Below are 18,046 nucleotides of genomic sequence, written 5' to 3'. Positions count from 1 at the left end.
TTTGTTGTTTTCATACATATTAAGGAATCCATCTTTTAGTATTAATTAATAATAAAATTAACCATATTAACCTTAATTTATTCATTGAAAATATAACAAATACTCCTAGGCTTTTTATTTCAAGGAGAACTTTCGAAAAAAGAAGTTAATTCTTTCTTAATATCTAAAAAAATAAATATTGGGATCACAAAAAAAATATATTTAAAAATCAATCAAAGTGGACTGGATGAAGTATATATTCAAATAATGTAACTTACTAACTTTTACCCTAATTTTTACAACTTCAGGCTACATGTGCGCTCCTTTCTTCCTCCTTTCTTTTCCGCTCTTTATTCTACTCTTCATTTTTTGTAATTTGTAGTATATTTTACTGCTGATTTGCTCCTAATGACTACATTTTTGTTGAAACAACGTTTTAGAACTTTTCTTCATCTATTTATAATATATTGTCTGTATCTATTATATTTGAAATGAATTCAGATTGATCCAGGAATGGAATATTAAACAACAAGCTGATTGCGGCTTTATTGATACAAGCTGATTGCGGCTTTATTGATGCAAGTTGAACTATTATGCTGAAGCTTTGAAACTTTAGCTAGTACGACTGTAGGACAAAAACTTCAGCTTATTTAGCGCTAAAGTTTTTACAAATGGACTAAATAACTTTAGCATCTTCTGCTGAAGTTTTTGAAAAAACTTTATGACAAAACTAATGAATCCAGGGCAAAATTTCAGCTAAAACATGCTAAGTTCAGCAAATAGAGAACAAAACTTCAGTTAGTAGAATGCTTAAGTTCAGCAATTACAAACAACTTCAGGCTTGTCTACTAAAATGTTGATGTTTGCGTGATTGTCTTTGCTACTTCAGGCTCGCACGCCTGAAGTTTACGCGAAAAGTGGGTATGCTTGACCTTTTTTTTTGTTGCAAAACGGGTATAAGTTAAAGCGTGACCCAAAAAACGGATATAAATACAAATCCCTCTAACTTTTTTACGGTCCTGGTATAATTTAATTTGATAGACCATGTTAGTCACTTTATTTTCTAGATTGATAGTGCATTTTTCGATAGACATTTATCTATTGTTACCTTGTGATTATAAATCGTGCATTTACAGTGTAATAGTGTGAAACTATTTTTGAAGGTCGTTTACATATATTTGAGGTTACATATCCCGTAGCCCCTAAGGGTTTAAGTTTTATATACTCACAATATAAATAATATTTACACAGTTAAATTAAACTTTTTTACAGGTAATTGTAGTTACGTGAATGAGAGCATCTTTTTTCCATTTTTGGACAAAATAAAAAGATTTATTCAACCATTTGTATATATGTACATTCGCTGGTTCCGTTTGGACTCTAGAACTAGCCACCTATATTCCTGCCTATCTAAGAAACATTCACCTTTTGTATTTGCTGACATACATGCTATTCTTAGCTAGAATAACTATTTAAACTTTCTAATATCTTCCTCCATTTCCTGTAATTCTGCCCTCGAGGGTAAAGAGAACAATTTCTCTAAGTCTGTGGTGACTCTCATGTCTTTCGCTCTGGAATCTTCTAGCATTTTGTTCACTCTGCTAGCAGAAACGTAAAAGAAAGAACACAAGATTTAACGTGGTTCGGATCAAAATAATCCTACGTTCACCAGAGAACAATTGCCTTTTTAATATTAACAAAGGAAGGGGAGAGTTCCCAATTACACTTAAGAGAATTTCTCTCTTAACTCTCTACTCATAACAATATGTTGTATTATTTTTGGGATGGTTTCTACAAATGAATGAGTGCATCTATTTATAGAGGTAAAGACCTCCTCTTGATGTCATTGGTGACATCAAACTACCTCCTCTTGATGTCATGGGTGACATCAAAGGAGGAAGCTTCCTCCTAGCATCAACACCAACTCTTTCCACCAACTCTTCCAATTGGCATGTCATTATTGACTAAACATAAACCAACACCTTCAATCTCCACCTTGGTTTGCGTTTCGAGCGTGCGTGTGAACAACTCTGGCCAAAACTTCTAAGCTTACTGGGCACCCCCGTTATAAGAAACAAGAAGAATCATACCATTGTTGAACATACCACCTCCACCTAACAACTGTTCTCTTCGGAGTTACATCAGTTGATGTACACCCCCGCCAAGTCCTTGCAGTGTGCAAACTCAGCGAGTGAGACTATCTTGGTCAATATATCTGCAGCATTATCGTTTGTGATAACCTTCACGACCTTGATAGTTCCCTCTTCAACAACATCTCGAATAAAATGAAATTTGACATCAATGTGTTTAGTGCGCTCATGAAATCTCTGATTTTTCATTAGATGAATAGCACTCTGACTATCACATCTAAGAGTTGATTCCAGCTGAACCAAACTCAATTTCGCTACTAAACCTTTCAACCAGATAGCTTCCTTCACCGCCTCCGCTGCTGTCATGTATTCTGCTTCTGTCGTAGACAAAGCGGCAATCGACTGCAGAGTCGACTTCCAACTAACGGCACTGCCAACGAGGGTAAAGATGTATCCAGTTGTGGACCTTCTTCTGTCAAGATCTCCTGCATAGTCAGAATCTACATAACCGAGAATTGAAATACCTCCACCACTTTTTCGAAAGGTCAGACCGACACCAGAAGCTCCTTTGAGATATCTCAATATCCACTTGACAGCTTCTCAATGCCTCTTTCCTGGGCTGGACATGTATTTACTTACCACACTTACAAATTAAGCAATATCTGGATGTGTGCATACCATAGCATACATAATGCTACCAACTGCACTGGCATAAGGAATCTTTGACATATGCTCCACCTCATCCTCAGACTGAGGCATTTGTAACTCTGAAAGTTTAAAATGATGAGCCAATGGTGTACTTACAGGCTTGCATGTATGCATATTGAATCTCTTGTGAACCCTTTCAATATACCTCTTCTGAGAAAGATGTACAACACTGTCTTCTCTTGAAATCTCCATACCAAGGATTTTCTTTGCAGCTCCTAAATCTTTCATGTCAAATTCCTTACTCAACAGTTTCTTCAAAGCATTTATCTCTGTAATGTTGTTAGCAGCAATAAGCATATCATCAACATACAATAGTAAATAAATCATTGAGTTACCAGACATCTTCTTGTGATACACACAGCTATCAAATGCACTCCTTGAGAATTCATGTGTAGTCATGAATGCATCAAACCTCTTGTACCACTGTCTAGGGGATTGCTTCAAACCATACAAAGACTTTTTTAGTTGGCATACGTGATCTTCTTTTCCCTCAGCTAGAAAACCTTCAGGCTGATCAATATAGATTGTCTCTTCTAGATCACCGTGTAAGAAAGCAGTTTTGACATCAAGCTGTTGAAGCTCCAAGTCAAATTGGGCAACCAATGCTAGTAGCACGCGAATTGAGCTATGCTTCACGACTGGAGAGAAAATCTCATTGTAGTCAATTCCTTCTTTCTAACTGAATCCTTTTGCAACCAATCTCGCCTTGAACCTAGCATTTTCCACTTCAGGAATTCCCTCTTTCTTTCGGTAGACCCACTTGCATCCAACTGTCCTCTTCCCCTTTTGTCTTTTCACTAAGACCCATGTCTGATTCTTGTGAAGAGACTCCATCTCTTCAGTCATGGCTAACCGCCATTGTACAACATCCTTGCAAGAAGTTGCTTCAATATACGAGGAGGGCTCCAGATCCTTAATCTCTTCTTGTGCAGCTACAAACGCATATGCAATCAAGTTTGCTTGATCTATAAGGCATTCCGGTTCTCGTGTCTGCCTCTTCTCCCTCCCTTTTGCAATTGTGTATGGTTCATTGACAGAAAGTTCTTCAAGGTCTACATCTTCTGACTCATCTTTAACCTGAGTCTCTTGATCCTTTTCCTTGGCAAGCTCCACCGGAAGCTCCACCTGCTCGTCGTTCTTGTTTCCTGAAAACTCTACGGAAACTTTACGCGGATCAAGTATAGAGGATTCATCAAAGGTGACATCTCTACTAACTATAAATTTGAGTAAAGACAAACACCAAAGTTTGTACCATTTTACTCCATCCACATACCCTACGAATATGGGCTTTTTAACCCTTGGTTCAAGCTTTCCTTCATTAATGTGATAATAAGCTGGACACCCAAATACTCGTAAGTATGAATAGTTAGAGGGTTCACCTGACCATACCTCATTCAGAGTCTTAAAGTAAATTGCCGATGCTGGAGATCGATTGACTATATGAGCAGCAGTGTGAACTGCTTCAGCCCAAAATACTTTGGACATTTTGGCTTGTAGGAGCATACAACGAGCCTTTTCAAGAAGAGTTCTGTTCATTCTCTCGGCAACTCCATTCTGCTGTGGGGTATGCCTGACAGTCCTATGTCTTGAGATCCCATGAACCTTGCAGAATTCATTAAACTCTTTATTGCAAAACTCCAAGCTATTGTCTGTGCGAACATACTTGATTTTCCGCTCCATTTGATTTTCAACCAAAATCTTTCACTCTTTAAATGCTTCAAAAGCATCACTTTTTGCCTTCAAAAAATGCACCCAAACCTTTCGTGATAAATCATTAATAAAAGTGAGAAGATACCTTTTTTTGCCCTTCGATGGAAGTTTAGAGGGACCCCATAAATCTGAATGGATGTAGTCTAGCATTTCTCTTGTCTTGTGTTTGCCAGTGCTGAAGCTGGCCTTCTTTTGCTTCCCTAGAACGCAATGCTCACAGAAGTCAAGTATGATGATGTTCTCACCTTCCAAAAGGTTACGATTGCTCAACATCTCCAGTCCACGTGCACTCATATGACCCAGTCTCATGTGCCATAGTCTTGCCTTGTCATCATTAGATAACTGCATTGTAGATGCATTTGCAGAGCCAACAATGGTGCTTCCGGCCAATGTGTAAAGGCCGTTCTCCAGCTTGTCTTTCAGCATGACTAAAGAATCTTTAGTCACCTTTATAGTTCCTGTTCGCTCATGTACCTGTAGCCTTGTTCATCCAGAGTACTCAGGGAGATCAAATTCTTCTTCAGATCAGGAACGTGACGGACTTGTGTAATAGTCCTCACGACTCCATCATGGCAGCGAACCCGAACTGAGCCAATGCCAACTATTGCACAAGTTGCATTATTGCCCATTACTACGGTTCTTCCACTTTTCTCATAGCTATTAAACCAATTTTTTCGGAACGTCATATGCAGAGTGCAAGCAGAGTCTAACACCTATTTATTTCCATAACTACTATTATTATAACACGATGTTGTTAGTACATAATCATTATCAAAATCATGTACCTATTCAACTGTGGATGCACTCGCTTTTTCCTTAGACTTTGACATTGGGCAGTCTCGTTCAAAGTGCCCCTTCTTGCCACAATCCCAACACTATGTGTTCTTCTTGTTCACACGAGACTTTGATATGTGCTTTGATTTGCTCTTTCCCTGTTGGCTAGTCCGGCCTCTCACAAAGAGCCCACTTGCCTGGTCATCTCTATCTCCTTCAATGTGCCTCCGCACATCACTAGAGTTAAGTGCCTGCCGCACTTGCTCAAGCTTGATAGGCTCCTTGCTATACATCATTGAATTCTCAATTCTCAATATCACGATAAGTCAATGAAAATAGCAAAGCACATGCAAGCGTCTCCTCCTCCTTTTTAATTCCTGCAATCTATAAGTCCATGACAAGTTTATTGAACGCATCTAAATGATCTTGTAACGAAGTACCTGACTCCATCTTAAATGTTTGAAGACGTTGTTGTAACAACATCCTTGTTGTCACTGATCGGTCTTGGTATAGCCCTTCTAGCTTTTCCCATAACTGTTTGGCCATCTCTTCGGTACCCGTACTCACTTCACAAAGCACGTTAGGTGCAAGGGATAGTTGGATTGCACTCAATGCATCCCCTTCAATCTTCTCCTTATCGGGAGCTGATATATCCTTAGGATACTTTCCGTCAATAGCATGGATTGAACCTTCCCTCCGCAGTAACGCCATCATCTGGATCTTCCAGATATTGAAGTTGTTGCGTCCACTGAATCTATCAATTTCAAACTTCATGGAACTCATTTTTGCTTGTTCTTCCTCCTTGGATCGTTAAAGAATCCTGTTGCTCTGATACCATTTGTTAGCGGAAACGTAAAAGAAAGAACACAAGATTTAACGTGGTTCGGATCAAAATAATCCTACGTCTACCAGAGAACAGTTGCCTTTTTAATATTAACAAAGGAAGGGGAGAGTTCCCAATTACACTTAAGAGAATTTCTCTCTTAACTCTCTACTCACTACAATGTGTTGTATTATTTTTGGGATGGTTTCTACAAATGAAGGAGTGCATCTATTTATAGAGGTAAAGACCTCCTCTTGATGTCATTGGTGACATCAAACTACCTCCTCTTGATGTCATGGGTGACATCAAAGGAGGAAGCTTCCTCCTAGCATCCACACCAACTCTTTCCACCAACTCTTCCAATTGGCATGCCATTGTTGACTAAACATAAACCAACACCTTCACACTCCATATGTGATATACAGTTGCAGCAAATAACCATGCCAGTATTTCTGCTCTTGCTCTACTTCCCCGACTCCTCTTGGAGATCCAGTCCACTTCATCATTTCATGTCTTGGGTTGTTTTCCCTCATCCATCCATCTTAAATAAAGAGGTCCAGATGTGTCTCGCGTAGTTGTATTCAAAGAACATATGCATTAGTGATTCTGTAACTCCCATTGAACACAACACACAGTTCATGCCTCCATGGGAACATTTATCCCCCATTTCTCTAGTTAGTCAACAGTGGCTAGTCTTTGTTTAATAGTTAGCCTAAGAATGAACTGATGTATGGGTACCTGTCTCGCTCCTATAGTGAGATGTTTCCATGGTACCTTCGGATACTGCGGCTGAAAAAATAGATAAGCTTTCTTTATGCTAAAGTCACTATCAATACAACATTTTTGGAGTTCCACCATACAGTACTTATTGTCAAACTAGCTCCTTGCGTTGAAAATTTTCCACACAAGCCAGCATGCCTGTGGAGGAGTCTTCATAGCAATTAGGTTTTTGTTCTTTACGTATAATCAATGTATCCATTGCACCCATCGAGACTCTTTCCTTGAAGTAACTACCAAAAATAATTTGCATATGACTGCTTTATTCCATATGTTAAAATCAATCAACTTTAGACCTCCTGCAACCCTTGGCATGCATAATGACTCCAAGGAAACCAAGGCGTTTCTTGAGGCTTCACCCTCCTAGTCCATATAAAGGTTCTGCAAATACTAGTGAATAATTGTATAACTTTTTTTGGTATCATAAAGACTTGAGGCAGTATGTCTGCATTTTAAAGAGAACACTCTTCGTCAGTTGGACTCTCCCATTATAAGATAGAAACTTAGTAGTCCAACACCTGATCTTGGAAGTCATTCTCTCCACAAGTGGCATACATTGTTGTATAGTAGTCTTCTTGTAGGAAAAGGGTACCCCCAGATATTTAAAGGGCAACTTACCTACTGCAAATCACATTTCATTCAAGATCTGATCTTTCAATGCTTGTTGGACACCAGAGATGTATAGTGAGCTCTTATACAAATTTGCGTTCAAGCCAGGTAAACTAGAGAAGTGATTAAAAGCTTGAAGCATAATCTGTATGGAAGTTATGTCAGCCCTACAACACAATAGCAAATCATCAGCAAAACAAATATGGACCAGCTTAATTTTACTACATCTCGGGTGATAATTAAAGTCTGGGTTATGATGTAGTTGTTTTAAGGATCTGTTGAGATATTCCATGACCAAGACAAATAGATATGGGAACATGGGGTCACCCTGTCTCAACCCTTTCTTTGCCACAAACTTAGGAGCAATTGAACCATTTATTAAAATGGAATAGCTCACAGTAGTTACATATTTCACAATCCACCCAACAAAATTTTCAGGAAATCTAAATTCTAGTAGAACAACTTTAAGAAAGTCTCATTCCACTGAGTCATATACCTTTCTTATATCAATTTTGGTAATGCATCCTATCTCCTTTTTCGTGTGTAACCCTTAACTAGCTCATATGCCACTATTACATTGTCTAGGATACTCTCACTGCTATAAATATTGATTGTGAAGCTCCAACCAATTAATTTACTACCATTTGAGTCTGGGAGTGAAAATTCTTGCTATAAGCTTATATAAATTGGTACAACATACTATGGGCCTATGCTACTTCACATAGGTATGATTTGTCACCTTTGGTGCCAGAGTAAGTAGTGCAATTCACTTCCCTTAGTAGGTTCCCATACTCAACGAATTATAGAACAACTTCAATAACATCCTCCCCTATCACACTCCAGTATTCTCTAAAAAAAATTGCATTGAATACATCCACTCACGGAGATTTATCATTGTGTAGATCTCTCAGTGCCTGAAAATATCCAATCTTGTTACAGGTTGAATCAGCATTCAGCAACTGTTGTTGTTCCCTCTACAAGCAAGGGCCATAGTTGGCAATGTATGTACTCAAACAGGATAATTCTTATGCTCTATTTCCCAAAAACTGTTGAAAGAATATTGTGAGTTTTTGTTTCACCTGATTAGGGTATGTCATTTGTACTCCATGCTCATTGCAAATGAATGCTATGTTGTTTCTAGAATGTGCAGCTTTAAGCTGAGCATAGAAAAACTTAAATTTTGAATATCCATGTGAACCATACAGCTCTTGACTTCTGTCTAAGGACACTCTCATGGATTGCAGCCCATTTCTCAATTTCCAGCATTAACTCTTTCTCTTCCATAATCAATTGAGCATTATACAGGCCTGTTTCCAGTTCTTCCTGAGTGTCTTTGAGCTTAACTTGTAGGTCCATAATTTTCTGACCCTGCTTGGTCATCTCTTTGTTCATCTGCTTCACAACAAGTTTTATGTGCTTCAGTTTTTTGCAAACAGCATATATAGCATATTCAGGTTTGCTGGATTCCCATACAGATTGTACCACTTATTTGAATGATTGTTGTTATTGTATAACATTGGTAAGTCTAAAAGGTTCTGGGAGCTTTTGTCTTACAATATTAGTAGTAAGTAGTATAGGAGAGTGGTCTAAACAACTAGGGTTTAGATAATGAGCTTCCATACTACTATACATGCTAATCCATTGAGCATTGCCAAATGCCCAGTCAATCAAGCTATAGATTCTGTATCCAGGTTCTCTCTTGTTACACCATGAGTATTGACATCTCTTTCTTCTAATCTGACCAAGTCCAATCTCATCAACACAGTCTTGAAAGTCTTGTGTTTCTATCTGTTGAACTGGTGCTCCATTAATTCTATCATTAACAGACAAGATGGTGTTGAAATTACCAAGAACAATGCAGGGATCAACCATGATACTGTTAAGTAGTCTCAATTGTCTCACAATATCCTTCCTTCCATCAATAATGTTATATCCATATACAAAAGTTGCACAACAAGAAAATTGGGATTTCTTATCTTTTACCCAGCAATGAATTATCTGAGGTTGTGAATACTGGATATCAACTTCCACCTGTTGTGGTTTCCAGCAGACCCATATTTTTTCATTTGGGCAAACTGCATAATCACAATGAACCTGCCAATCTGCCCCTGTCTTCTTTTGAATATTCCCTGCACTTTTAGGCTTAACTTTTGTCTCAATGCAGCTCAAAAGAGTCACTTTATTCTTAAGCATAAGGGATTTGAATTCCTCATGCTTGAAGAGATTATTCAGCCCTCTAATGTTTCATGATCTAAAGATCATGGAGGCGGGTTAGTTGGAGTAGTGCCCCTTACCACTTTATTAGTGGTTACCTCTAGTTGTATTCTCAAAGAACTAAATTGATTTTTTCTAAGCATTATTTCCAGCTCATTAATTCCTCGACTCTTATCAGTAGTTCTTGGCATTGTTTGTTTCCCTCCGTCAATTTGCTTCCTCTGTTGTTGCACTTCCCTATTAAGTTCTTTGTCATCTTTAGAATGCTCCTTGCTAACACCTTGTTTAGTTGCTTGATTAGTAGCCTGATTTTCCCCTTTCTGACTAGGCATATCCTTAGCTTTCCATTCCATCTTCTTTTGTTTCTTCTTGTTATCGAGTTGAGGTTGTTTTGGCACTGCTGGTTCCTCCTTGAATTTTCCTGTGATATGCCCCAATTATAAACAATCTTGGCAATACATGGGCTTCCACTCGTACTCAATAGGTTGTAAGCAATACTTCCCATTAGTCAATTCAAGGGAGATTGAGTTAGGCAAAGAAAGTGATATATCCATCTCTATCAATATCCTAGCACAAGCAATTATGTGCTCTAGAGGAGTAAACTTATCAGTACACGGGTTTCTCAAAACAGCTTGCTATTCTACCTAGATTTCTAGGGGCCCAGAACTGAATTGGCAAGTTTGGGAACATTACCTACATAGGAACAATTTGAGTAGGCTCATTTCTAATTTGGAACTCTATATCCCACTGCTTACGTATAAGACCCTTGTTGCAGAATCACTACTTTATCTTCCTCACTCTTGAATTTGAAAATGAAGTAACCATCATTATGTAGAAATACTTTAGGTGTAGTAACGAAAACCCATACTCTATATGCAAACTTCAGCATTTCCTTGAATGTAGGGTTACCTCCAATGACATATCCAATTAATGCTAGACTCCACTTCCGATTCTGCTCAGCTATTTTCTGGGAGTTTAACTTAACTACTTTCATTCCATCCTTCATTACGAGCGGGAAGTAATCAAGTTTCAATCGTATTTGTTGCTCTCTGTTTCCTTTGACTACTTTAGCCATTGTAGGCTTGACTCCGCTAGAAGTGGCTGAGAAGGTCAGTTTCCTTGCCGCATTCGAAGCCCCTACATTAGGATCCTGTGAAGTTTATGCAACGTTCGGCTGGGGGCCTTTTTGTAGCACTATGAGAGCACTCCCTATTCCTGGTAGCCGATGACCCAATTGAATTGGTGCTAAGGACCGGGGAACACCTGATTCTGGTGTTATCTGCCTAGAGGTCGGCGTCGGGGCTTTGGGAACGGCCGGAATCGGACCCGATTGTCTTTTCTTCCGCGTCATGTCGGAGTAGGCGCATGTTAGTAAACCCTAACGTATCATGCGCCGAGAGAGAACTGAGAGCATCTTAAGACAAGCATTCTCATACAATAGGCAACCCCTTAAAACAATCATTTATTAATCTTATAATAATTTACGCGTGTGGGATTACATTGAATATGTTGTCGTGTAATAATTGATGTATGATTAACTCTTGTTATATAATCTCCGTATTGTTTATTTTCACATAACAATCCTTATATTATTGAGCTATGTACAAATAATTTATGCATTATAATTTTTATTAAACAAATCTATCAACTAATGATTTTTTTTGTGTATATATAACTTAAATTAATTATTTAATTATTCATTGGATGAAAAGGCAAAACATATTTATTTATATTATGCAGTTAAAAAAAGAAGAAGACGGAACCCATGCTTTCCTTGCTGGCATGGTGTTTTGCAGGTATCTTGGAGGCAGGAGTACTACGCTGAGAGACGTCTTTTAATCATATATTAAAAAGCCCACAAAATAGTGAAAAAGAGAGAGAGAGAGGACATTTAATTAAAAAGTAACCACGGTTAACGTGCGCCACTTTTAGGAATGGCTGGTGCGTACTTTAACCCCTCCCCTATCCCATCTTACATTGCCCGTTAATAGCACGACAGGGCCGCTTCCCCATAATAACAGAATAGGAGTAATAATATTCTATTAACGGCAAAACACCGACGTCGTCAGCTTCCAAGCCAATGAGAATACGACAGCGCCTAACGTGTAACCGTACACGCCGTTAATATCCCTTTATGATTTGTCCCCCCAGACAGTGTCTTGACTACCGGCTATACCCGGTTGAAAAGACAGAAATCAACGGGCTATAGGAAGTTTCCTAACTCGGGTTAGAATTTGGACCGCGGTTGAAATGATTGCTGCACCCGTTTTGACCCCTTTGGTTATCGAAAGGCTCTCGCTCTTTCCCCTCAATGCTTTTCTCTTTCTCTCTCTCTCATCACTACATGAAGGAGCTCCCCTATCCTCAAAGATAGATACGCACATATACAAAATATTTTGCTGATATAGAGAGAGAAATTAGAGTGAGAAAGTTGTTGAACTTGTACCTAGTGTTTTGATTGCTACTTTTGGTCTGATTTGGTTACCCGTGTTGATTTGGTACAGTTCGGTGATTTTTGTGTGGTGAATTTTGTTGTTAATTTTTGAGAAGTAAGTTTCCTTTTGTTGAGAATGAATTTGTGCTTGGAGATGAGAGATCTGTGTTGAGAATTATTGTACGGAAAATGGCTACTTCAGAGGTGTCGATTAAAGGTTACAACGAGCCAATTGATGGCTCAAGACCGGTCTCAGAGACTGTTCGGAGTGCTCCCGTTGTCGGAAAAGGTACTAGACCGGATTTTTTGCTGTTAATTGGAGTGATTTGTTCCGTAAGTCGGAGTTTCCAGGGAGTTCGCTAATTTGTGTTTGTTTTTGTTTACAAAGTTGATGCTGAGACAGCGTTGTACACGGAGCTTTGGCGCGCGTGTGCTGGTCCGCTCGTGACGGTTCCTCGTGAGGGTGAGCTGGTGTACTACTTCCCTCAAGGTCATATCGAGCAGGTTTGTTTCTCAAAATTCTTTTAATCCGTTTTCGACCTCAGGTTTATGGAAATCCCGTTTGCAATTTCACTTTCAACTGCACTGCTGAACATACATTTCCGGAATACTCTGTTTTTCCTGTAATTTTTATGTAGCTCGATACCTTAATTTCAATCACGATCCTTGTATGATAGGTTGAAGCATCAACTAATCAAGTGGCTGATCAGCAGATGCCTTTGTATAATCTTCCTTCTAAGATCCTATGCCGCGTGGTTAACGTCCTGTTGAAGGTAATGATTTCCTTCATGCTGTTGTGTTAGTGTGTGGGTACTTTAGCAAACCATACTTTTTCCCCTTTTATGGACTTCTTATCTATACAGGATTGTACTTTGTTGGTGTTTATGTATTGACTTTTGAGTGCGTTTCAGGCTGAACCAGATACTGATGAGGTGTTTGCACAAGTGACTTTGATGCCGGAGCCAAATGTAGGTTTACCATATGTTTACAGTAATTAACTTTTTTCTTTTATTTTTCAGTTTTCTGATCTTATGTTGAATAAAGTATGTACACCTATTTGAATCTTGAATTTTGAAGTTCCAGTTGAAATTTTATCTAATGTTCTAAAATGACTGTTGTAGCAAGATGAGAATACTGTGAAGAAGGAATCTATGCGCCCTCCTCCACCACGATTTCATGTACACTCTTTTTGTAAGACACTAACAGCATCCGATACAAGCACTCATGGTGGATTTTCCGTCTTGAGACGGCATGCTGATGAATGCCTGCCCCCACTGGTTAGAAGCATTCAGTTATTATGGGTTCGTTGTCCATTTTTTGGGGAAATGGAGTGGCTTATAGATTTTAAGTTGCATCTGTAACAGGATATGTCTCGACAACCTCCAACACAGGAGTTGGTAGCCAAGGATTTACATGGGAATGAGTGGCGCTTCAGGCATATATTCCGCGGTAAGATGCACTTTCACGTAGCGCATTCTACCTATCAAGTCCTATTGACGGTATGACATGCCAGTTGCATTCTTGTTATCACCACGTCCTGATGAAAATTGCTATAAGTCTGGCACTTTTAAAAATGTTAAGCGGATGACTTGATAGGGAGTGTGAAGGGGGAGTGGAGAAGTTGGTTAACAGATTTCTGCTTCTGTAATTATAGACCGAGGTTGTAAACTTTCTCTTTCCCTTTTCTTCGTGTAAAGATTTGTCTTTGGAAGTATGGTAGCATGTTGCTTTATTTTTGGTGCACTGAAATGCCTTTGTTGGTAGGGTGGGCTTGTTTATCCTGCTATATAACCTCTGCTTTGTTTCTCACCCTAGCATTTGAACTCCAGGCCAACCAAGGAGACATCTTCTTCAGAGTGGTTGGAGTGTCTTCGTTAGTTCAAAAAGGCTTGTTGCTGGGGATGCATTCATATTTCTTAGGTTCGTCTGGCAGAACCCTCTGAATTTATTTGTTCCATTAAGTAGAGTCTGATCTGTTGCATTGTGCTACTTTAGAGGTGAGAATGGGGAGCTTCGTGTTGGAGTTAGACGTGCCATGAGGCAGCAGGGAAATGCTCCATCATCGGTGATATCAAGTCATAGCATGCATCTCGGTGTACTTGCGACAGCTTGGCATGCCATTCAAACAAAAACAATGTTCACCGTGTATTACAAACCAAGGTACCTGGTCTGTAACGATCAAACAAAGACTTTGAAGGCCATAGCTAGAGATCTTTGATTATAAGTTGTAGAGTTAAATGCTACATTTAATGTTGTTGTTTCATTGCTTGTCATCTGTGCATTTGGTAAAGCATTTTATCTAAATTGGTTGCCATCTAAAATAACTGGATGCTTCATATCTTTGATGGCACCTAACAATCAGATGAATTGCAGTATTTTAAAGTTCATTCATGGGGGATAGCAGGGTGATAAGTAGGTTCTTGAATTGTTGTTGGTGTAACACTGACAAAAGGATTAACAGTCCTTACCAACTTAGTTTTCATCTTACAGGACAAGCCCTGCTGAGTTTATAGTTCCATATGACCAGTACATGGAGTCCGTGAAAAACAATTACTCCATTGGAATGAGGTTTAAGATGAGATTTGAAGGTGAAGAAGCTCCAGAGCAGAGGTATGCTGCAGTTTAGTTTACCATCAATAGAGATCATCATTTTACTATTTAAATATCTGACTTACTGGTTCTAATCTTGACCTCTGTGTGTTACGGTTAAATTATTAGAATGTTTGATTCAATTTTCTGTAACAGGGTATTTTCTCTTCACTTCTCTGATTTAGTTAACTTACAATGTTATAGGTTTACTGGAACTATAGTTGGCACGGAAGATTCTGATCCCAAAAGGTGGCCCGAGTCCAAGTGGAGATGTCTGAAGGTAGTATTCATTTTATTTTCGTGGTTTGATTGTTTCTTTTACCTCATAATCTCATATCACACTAAAAATCATTCATTAATGGTTTTTAAAGGTTCGGTGGGATGAAAATTCTACCATTCCCAGGCCAGATCGAGTTTCGCCCTGGAAAATAGAGCCAGCTCTTAGCCCTCCTGCACTTAATGCACCTCCAATTGCAAGGCCAAAAAGGCCTAGATCCAGCATTTTGCCCTCATCTCCTGATTCATCTGTCCTCACTAGGGAAGGTGGATATCTCATCTGATCTTTTTTATTCTGTATCTTGCGCCGCTTTTAAGTATCAGACTCAAGCTAAGTAATTGTCATGCATTTTCGGATTTTTTTAGGTTCATCCAGAATAACTGCAGACCCTTCACAAGCCAGTGGGTTTTCGAGGGTCTTGCAAGGTCAAGAGTTATCGGCCTTGAGAGGCGGTTTTGCAGAAAGTAATGACTCAGACGTATCTGAGAAACCAATGTTATGGCCACCATCAGTGGATGATGAGAAGATTGATATTCATTCTGCGTCGAAAAGATATCTGTCAGACAAATGGTTACCTTTAGGGAGGCCTGAGTCATCTCTCACAGATCTATTATCAGGTTTTGGAGTGCAAAATAACTCCTCCCATGGGTTCTGTTTACCCTCTGCGGACAAAACAGCATTTGGTGCTAGCTTGGTGAAGCGACAAGCACAAGACCAGGAAAAGGATTTCAGCTTACTGGGAAAGCCATGGTCTCTGTTGTCTTCCGGTCTCTCACTTAATCTGATGGATTCAGGATCAAAAGCTCCTGGTCAAGGTGCTGATACTCCCTATCAAATGCAGGGAGATGCTAGGTATAGTGGTTTTGGCAAGTTTTCAGTCCTTCCTGGTCATAGGGTTGACAATCAGCAGGGAAGCTGGTTTATGCCTCAATCAGTGTCGCCTTACTTTCAGCTCTCCTCTCATTCAAGAGATTTGATGCATAAACCCACTGTAGTACAGAAACCCGAGGCTGTGAAACCAAAAGAGGGAAACTGCAAACTCTTTGGCATTCCCCTTACAAGTAATGTTTGCACAGATCCTGTAATGACACGGAAAAGTTCATTGATGGACTCAGCAAGTAACATGAATATTGGTATAAATTCTCATCAATCCCCTGCTACTGATTCTGATCAAAGGTCTGAGCAATCAAAGGGATCAAAGGTGCTAGATGATGGGATTACAGCTAATGATCAGGACAAACAATTTCATACCTCTCATCTTGCTGCTAGAGATAGGGATGCCAAAGGTCATAGTAGTTCGACAAGGAGCTGCACCAAGGTTTAAATCTGCTCCTTTCTCATGGCTTTGGCTGTTTGCTTTAATGAAATTTCTAACAATTCATTTTGCATACAGGTGCACAAACAGGGTACAGCACTCGGAAGGTCTGTGGATCTTGCAAAATTCAACAATTACGATGAATTAATTGCTGAACTAGATCAGCTTTTTGATTTTAATGGTGAACTCAAGGCTCGGAGTAAGAGTTGGCTGGTTGTGTACACTGATGACGAGGGTGACATGATGCTTGTTGGAGATGATCCATGGCAGTAAGTACTACCCATCTTTGCTTTTATACGTCAGAGATGATTTTCTTTCCTCCTGGAGCTGCTTCCTTATGTAGCAGTGTCTCGGGATCACTGCTGTGTGTTTTTGGTGTTTGTTCGTTATCTATGCTTGTGCCTAACACTGGTTGGCGAACAGGGAATTTTGTGGTATGGTTCGCAAGATTTTTATCTATACAAAAGAGGAGGTGCAGCGGATGAATCCCGGAACTCTTAATTCAAAAGGTGAAGACACTTCCTCTGTTGCAGAGGGCTCAGAAGCCAAAGAAGTGAAGAGTCTGCAACATCCTTCTGAATCTGGTCAAGAAGAATCCTAGATTTTCCTCAATCGAGGTATTCGAAAGAAATCAAATGGAAGAGCAAGCAATCGATTTCTTACTTTCTGCTTCATTTCTTCTTTAATTTTCCTGAAAATTAGGGATGGAGGTTACTCCATCTGCTCTTTCTAGTTGCTTAACTACTGTTGGTGGTATTTTGACAGGTTTATAAGATTGCAGAGGAGATGGCTTGCAGTTTTGGACCCCCTTTTTGGAGCCAATTTCTGGCCTCGTGTCTATCTATACATAGTATATGTAAATTATCAACGTGGTCATTAACCTTGCTATTGTCAATCCATTCTGTACATACCCCGTTTACCAATTTCTCTAGCTCTAGATGTAAGTAAAATGTTGATACACCATGTACCTGTCTCTTTTACTGTTGATTTACGTGGAACTGGTATCCAACTGCTTCAGCAGACTACATATTTTGTATCAGCAAGTATGGTAATGCGTTAGAAAAGAAGTTTTTTGCTGGGTGAACATCTGTTTGTAGTTCTACAATTTGGTCATAAGAATTTGACTACAGGACATAAATTTTTGCAATTGACCTAGCTATTTTTATTGGTCAGATTCTTTGCCCTTTGTTGACACAACCAAATTGCAGTCTCCTTTTGGAGGTTGGCGTAGGGGTGGGCATATATAGGATAAAACCGATTACCCGAGTCGTTAATTATTTATTGGGTTATCGGTATTGGGTTATTGGGTTAACGGTTCAGTAACGGGTTATCGGTTTGGTAATTCTGCTATTGGGTAAAATCGATAACTCAAGGAGGATTAACTAATTTACTAGTTTACCCTTAGATTCCCCTATTCTTTCTCAGTTTCTCTGCCTCACCAGTCAGCCCGTCAAGACTTAGGCCGGCGTTAGTCGCATTTCTCAGCTTCTTTCTTTCTCTTCAGTCGCTTCTTCACTTTATTTCTCAGATCATCAGATTCTTCAATCGCATCTTCACTTCACTCTTTAGTCGCATTTCTCAACCGCATTCTTCAGCTTCATCTCGATTCTTTGGATAAGTTTTTAGTTGCTTTATCTTCATCTTTTTCTTAGTTTGTTTGAAAGCATTCTCGCTCTGGATTTTTCTTAGTTTGTTTGAAAGCTGAAGTGAGATTTGCTGTGTGCTTTAATTGTTGAGCTGTTACAAA

General features: G+C 39.2%; 1 protein-coding gene across 1 annotated transcript; it reads left to right on the top strand.

The window, feature by feature from the left end:
- The first annotated feature begins 11,919 nt into the window (after nt 1-11,919).
- Nucleotides 11,920-17,383, top strand: LOC107798348 (auxin response factor 2A). Its single transcript, XM_016621326.2, has 15 exons — nt 11,920-12,407; nt 12,507-12,622; nt 12,796-12,891; nt 13,030-13,086; nt 13,240-13,395; nt 13,483-13,567; nt 13,948-14,038; nt 14,114-14,278; nt 14,609-14,728; nt 14,912-14,987; nt 15,079-15,250; nt 15,350-16,302; nt 16,378-16,568; nt 16,723-16,916; nt 17,065-17,383. The coding sequence occupies exons 1-14, from the start codon at nt 12,308-12,310 to the stop codon at nt 16,898-16,900; spliced, it is 2,556 nt and encodes an 851-aa protein (XP_016476812.2). The 5' UTR covers nt 11,920-12,307; the 3' UTR covers nt 16,901-16,916; nt 17,065-17,383.
- Nucleotides 17,384-18,046: the final 663 nt, after the last annotated feature.

Source organism: Nicotiana tabacum, chromosome 6 (genome assembly GCF_000715075.1).
Source record: "Nicotiana tabacum cultivar K326 chromosome 6, ASM71507v2, whole genome shotgun sequence".
In the NCBI taxonomy this organism is placed as follows: Eukaryota; Viridiplantae; Streptophyta; class Magnoliopsida; order Solanales; family Solanaceae; genus Nicotiana; species Nicotiana tabacum.
The sequence above is the reverse complement of the archived record's forward strand: the minus strand, read 5'-3'. Positions and strand labels throughout refer to the sequence as shown.